The sequence below is a fragment of the Sapajus apella genome, unplaced genomic scaffold, assembly GCF_009761245.1.
Source record: "Sapajus apella isolate SASKATOON/1434 unplaced genomic scaffold, GSC_monkey_1.0 scaffold6, whole genome shotgun sequence".
Classification (NCBI taxonomy): Eukaryota; Metazoa; Chordata; class Mammalia; order Primates; family Cebidae; genus Sapajus; species Sapajus apella.
Genome location: NW_022436946.1, coordinates 77,920,835 through 77,926,834, shown reverse-complemented (window position 1 = coordinate 77,926,834; position 6,000 = coordinate 77,920,835). Strand labels below are relative to the sequence as shown.

The window sequence follows — 6,000 nt, the reverse complement described above, 5'->3', positions numbered from 1 at the left end:
CCAGGATGGTCTCAATCTCTTGACCTCATGATCTGCCCACCTCAGCCTCCCAAAGTGCTGGGATTACAGGTGTGAGCCACCCCGCCCGGCCTGAGAGAGACCATATATCTTAAAAAATTATGTATTTTTTAAAAAACAAAGACCTCACATTGTATGATCCTATTTACATAAAACTTCCAGAACTGGCACATCTATAGAAAGTGTAGTGGTTGTCTAAAACTGAAGGAATTAAGAGGAAATGATGGATGACTGCAGGTGGGTAAAGGATTTGTTTTTTAGGTGATGAAAATATTCTTAACTTGATTGGGGTGATGATTTCACAATTTCATCAATATGCTAAAAATCAGTAAAGATGGGTTAATTATGCAGTATGTGAATTGTATCTCAACGTTGGGTCTTTTTAAGTCACACTGAAACATTTCCTTAAAAATGAGATGAGAGCAGAAAGGGTCACCATGCTTTTTGAAGCACTTTATTTTTGTTTCCATTTTCTGAAAAGACATGCTGTGCATCTAAATAGCACTCTATTTCCTTGTGTATCTTGGACTAGCATGAGCTTAATTATCACACAGCATTCATGAATGAGTGAATGAACGAATGAATGAGTGAATGGAAGTACATCCAGCAAAGTCCTGAGAAGGTGCTTTGGGAAAGCACAGCATGGAAGCAATACTTACAGGAAGTCCCCGGGGTCCTCGGGGTCCCACCTCTCCTGGAGGCCCTTGTTGGCCCTGTTATGAGGAAGGGAGGTAGAAAAGAAGTTAACACCTACCGATTACAACAGGTTAGAGCTTCGGGAAAGGTAAAATGGCGTCTTACCGGTTTGCCTGAATTTCCCATCTGACCAGGCTTCCCTGGAGCACCTGTGCTACCCTAAGGGTAAAATGAAACGTTCAAAGTTACTCATGTTGAAGTAAGTATAATCATCAATCTGCCTTACTCATACTGGGTGTCTCTTACATTTAAATAGCATTCATTCCCTGCTTTCACATTGAGAATCTGGGAATGTGCAGAATCCCTTTCTTTTTATATACATCAAAATCCTTTAGATTCAGGATATTGTCTGTTAGTCTAAGAAATACATTAAAGGTCAAATGTCAAACAAGGAGGGGTTTTAGCCTTCATTTAAGAGGATCCTCTTCGATTAGAGGATTTTTCTTTCTTCACAATATTAATATTATGTCTTTCCTTTACCATTTCCACCTCCAGCATAATTCTTTGAGCCTTTATACTGCACATTAAACTATTGAAATTATTAAGAATCAGACCAACATGGGGAAATAGGATGTGCTGATGAGAAAACCCTGTTCGCAGGCTCTAAAGAATGCACGTGTCTGGAGATGCCCTCTCCACCATCAGTCTCTTGTGGTCCTTATTGGGAACCTCTCCGCTCAAGACACTGCAGAACTCTGTGATCGGGGGGTCACAGCCTTGTGCTCTAATAGTGACCAGTGTCTACATTATTCACCTTTTATCCCTTGTCTTGTCTAGCAAAGCTATATTTTGTCTCTTAAAAGTTTTTCCACCTATTGTTTTTAACTGCCTACATTTTGGCTTTGTGTAAAATATAAGCACTGGTTGATCAGTATGTGAAGAAAATGCCTAATATCTTTTTAGTTTAGCTGAATCATCCTAGTAATAGTCTCTGACATAAGTTCTATGGCTTAATAATATCTTCCTTATTTTAGGTAGTAAGGAACAATAAAATGTTCTCTGTTTTATACTGGCAAAGGATGACATTTTCATTAAGGAAACCTAATTAGCAGCACTTTGTCAAAGTATGCTTTCTATAGCTAGGAAAAAGATTAGTATTTTAAGCCTTAAAGCTTTTACTTTTTTACTTCTCCCTAGGGCCAAATATAAAATGAAAGACATGCTGAAAATATTAAAAATTGCAAATAAAATACGTTAATAAAGAATAAAGAAATTAAGAAAAATAGTAATTTAAATTTTTAAATATTTTACCTTTTCACCAGCAACACCTTTTGCACCAGGAATTCCAGGTACACCCTAAAAAATACATACACAATCTGCGTTTAATCACCTCCTCTGAGAACTCATGAGATGCCAAGCCCACTGCACGCTGCAGGGAGGCTGAGGGGATCATGGCAACCTCAAAGCTTTAATGTGAGGAAGATGCTTCCTAGCTCCCAAAGCTGCACAGTCATTTATAGAACTACCCACAGTTTTAGAGGGCATGACTTTACTATAACTGGCTTGTTAAAGCTAAATACGCTTAAAGCAAATTGTGTCTTTAAACTTATTTTTCAAGGACAAACTTCCCAAATTAGAATCCAGTCCCATTTTCAGGTCAACAGGAGCTCTAATAGGCAAGACAGAGACTACAGGGATGTGACAGGGTTTCATGTAGAGAGTGATAAAAGGAGGGTCTCCCAAAAATGCTGGGCGTTATCGGAGAAAAAGGAAATGACAGGAGGATGCTGGGCCTGACTCAGATTTGGTACTATTGGTGCTAATATTATCTGATTATTTTAAAAGTGTCAGGTGTCATAAAAGATTGGGGGTCAGGCTTTGATACTACCAAGTATTCTTTATTAATTAGAAATATTTGCCTCCAAAGAGCCAAGAATACATGTGATACAATCCATAGGAACTTCCAGACACATTAATGCAAGTAAATATCAATTTGAATGATTAAAAATAGTACATAATCCGAGTGGTCACCTGAGCATACACTCAGCACCCCGTTGTTCAACATTACTAACAAGAACTTTAGAACTGGTTTAAAGTGGAATGAAATATGTGACACTGGCCCACAGCTTAGGGTTAGTTACAAAAATATATAAAGAAGACTGAGCAAACTAAAGGGAGAAAAGGAATCCAAAACATAAAATTAAAGCCTGTTATTTACAGTTATTACACAAATAGCTATTCAGAGAAAAAGTATAAAATATAAAATATAAATATAAATTGTAAAAATGTAAAAGTAAAACATCATATCTTTCCCAGAACTTATCAAATCAGGTAGCATGTCTCTTCCCAAAATGTGTATCTTTAAACCAATTAACATGTAAAGAATCTATAAAAATATATCTATAAAAAATCTATATTTATATATTTTATATAAATTTTTATATAAATATATAAAAATATCTATAAACCAATTGCTATGTAAAGAATCAAATACTTACTGGTAACCCCTGCAATCCTGCATCACCAGGAGGCCCAGGTTTTCCTGGTTCACCCTGAAAAAAATGCCTTTATCACATGATTGAACCTGTATGAGCTGCTGTATTTCTTTTAAGAAAGGGAGGAGAGTTCTAGTAAAAGGATTGTCTCAACAGCTGACTTTACATGCACTTTTATAAAGTCACTTAATTTAGGGTGGGGGAGTAGGATGGGAAATAGGACATAATTTAACCAAAATGCACAGTGTCTCTCAACCTACTTTCATCAATAGGGCAGTTTTACTGAGTTCCTGAAACTAAGCAAATAATTATACTACTCTAATAAGTATTTCATATTTGACACTTGATTCAAAAATTAAAGGAAGGGAAAAAGCCAAAGCTAGCTAAATAAATCTTTCGGTGATTTAGTAATGGAACTGCCATGCTCGGCTGGCCAGGGCAGAGACAGCCGCACTCACTCTTGGACTACATTACACAGCCTACCTTTGTTCCAGGCATTCCAGGGATCCCATCACGGCCATCCACACCTGCCAAGCCCTAAACACACACAAAGAAACATACTGTCTCTTACACACAGTCACATTCTTTTTCCCTTCATTATTTTCTACAGTTTTATTGCGAGTCAGTGATCACTGAAAAATGTGCTTGATGACTACAGCCCAGGACATACCGTGTCTCCTTTGGGCCCAGGGAGACCAGGAATTCCTCTAACACCTTGAACCCCCTGCATGGTGGGAGAGAAACAATAGACAAGACATGTTCAGTTATCACAATACTTAGGACTTGTCAAAGAGATCATCATAATCAGCAGATGACACTGAAAAGCAGGAAGCTTGGAGTGACTGAATTTAAACTCACCCTATTTCCTTTGGGACCTGCTTCCCCTGGAGGTCCTCGCTGTCCTTGATCACCCTGTATGAAAATAAAATGTTGTTAATACACATAAAAGTTACCTATTAATCAACTTTTGAACATTAGAAAGCATCATCCATGTGACCCAACTGTTGCTCTTCCACCACGATGGCTTTGCTCTATCAAAGAAGCCTAGATAAAGAAATATTTTTATAAAAACAGTATTGTCTTAAAAATGGATATTGCCACAGAGATAACTAAGATGTGACTGTCTTTTTTTTTCCCCTTAAATGCCTTATGCCCCTGTGCTCTTGCATGTAACATACGATGGATCCATGCATTGGATGCTGACATCAGTAACTACATCTACATATCAGCTAACTTCATTGACGGTTACAGAGGTTTGAGGTTCAGATTAGTTGCCAATCTTTCCCTCATATTTAATCCCCCAGTCAATACTAGTGATTTCTATCAAAGTTATCTAGCTAGTGTTGACATATGGGACAGGTGGTAATAGATAAGAGGCTGTGTCTTCCTAAAATACTTTTGTTAAGTTGCTTAACTCTTAAAACCTCAAATGGCTCCCTATTGCTACCCGATCTGTTCAAATGGCTCAGGATGGCATTAAACATTCTCCGTAATGTAGCTCTACAGTATCCATCCAATCTCATCTTTTCAACCAAACTTTCCATTCCAGGCAGTGACATCCCCTATGAGAGCCCACATGTGCCATCACCACTAACAGTGCCAGCCCTGCACTTCACTGCCTTTCCTGCCCACAGGCTTTCAAACCAAGCTCCCCTCAGGTCCTCTTACATGGACTACATCCATCCCATTCTCTAGCGTTTGATTTCGTACAGTTTTTCATTGAGTTACTTTCTGTCTTTCCCATTGGAACACAGGACTTTGACAGTTGGATATTCTATCTTTCTTATATCTTTTTCTACTTTTTATGTGGCATAGGCAATTATCCATGGATGGTTTTTTTTGTTTGCTTGTTTTTGTTTTTTGGTCTATTTCCCTCTCAAAAATAAGCTTGAGGAAACCTACAATAATGACATACGGACATATGAAAATCAAAATATGGAATAATGAAGTCAGAAACCATAGAAAATGAAAAAGATCAACCAGGCCACAAAGTAGAAATGAGATAGTTACTAAGACTCTAAGTGTCCTGACAACCAAAGGAAAGGAAAGCACAGCAAACATAAATACTTAACAATTTGGCTTAACCTGTGAAGAAAAAACATCATATCAAGCCAGAAGAGCATTTCTATGTACCCAAGAAAGATGCCTGTCTTAATTAAATTTAAATTTAAACATATATACATTGTCCATTTTCCACTTAATTATTCACATGTAAAGAATACTGCACACACATGCATACATAGCAAAAAAAAAAAAAATCTATCATTGTGTTTCGTGGAAGGAAAATCACTTACAGGTGCACCAGGAATACCCTGAGGCCCAGGTTCACCATCTAAGCCCCGAGCACCCTGCAAAAAAAAAAAAAACAAGACAATGGAATAAAACTGAGATCAGTCATTTACGTTAGAGAACGCATCCATCTTTCTAAAGAAATTTAATAGCAAAATGAAAAGTAGGTTTTGTGCTTGTAATACATACAGTGATCCCTAAGAAGTAATTACTTAGGCACCTGAGGCATAAAACACTTGTTTACATCTACTCAGCATACCAACTGTACTTAAACACAATCTTTGATGCCACTCTATATATTTTAAGTTAATACTGCAACCATTCTCAGTTGCTGATAGGAGCTAAAAACACAGGTGCTTATTAATAGATTGGTAAATCTATTAGAAGTAGTTTGGTAGCCACTCTCCAGGGGTCTTAAAATTTCTATAGAAAACCATTAACCAGGCCAGGCGCAGTGGCTCACGTCTGTAATCCCAGCAGTTTGGGAGGCCGAGGCAGGTGGATAACAAGGTCAAGAGATCAAGACCATCCTGGCCAACATGATGAAACCCATCTCCAAAAA

The 6,000-nt window shown here is 37.7% G+C and overlaps 1 protein-coding gene across 2 annotated transcripts in view; it reads right to left on the bottom strand.

Annotated features, from left to right (window-relative positions):
* Positions 1 to 6,000, bottom strand: part of COL9A1 (collagen type IX alpha 1 chain) — an 89,194-nt gene that overhangs the window by 36,121 nt on the left and 47,073 nt on the right. For both annotated transcript variants that reach the window (XM_032275602.1, XM_032275603.1), the window contains 8 exons: positions 5,444 to 5,497; positions 4,008 to 4,061; positions 3,820 to 3,873; positions 3,633 to 3,686; positions 3,153 to 3,206; positions 1,966 to 2,010; positions 820 to 873; positions 678 to 731 (listed from right to left, as the gene is read on the bottom strand). In XM_032275602.1, the coding sequence (XP_032131493.1) occupies positions 678 to 731; positions 820 to 873; positions 1,966 to 2,010; positions 3,153 to 3,206; positions 3,633 to 3,686; positions 3,820 to 3,873; positions 4,008 to 4,061; positions 5,444 to 5,497 (423 nt within the window). The remainder of the gene's footprint in view (positions 1 to 677; positions 732 to 819; positions 874 to 1,965; positions 2,011 to 3,152; positions 3,207 to 3,632; positions 3,687 to 3,819; positions 3,874 to 4,007; positions 4,062 to 5,443; positions 5,498 to 6,000) is intronic.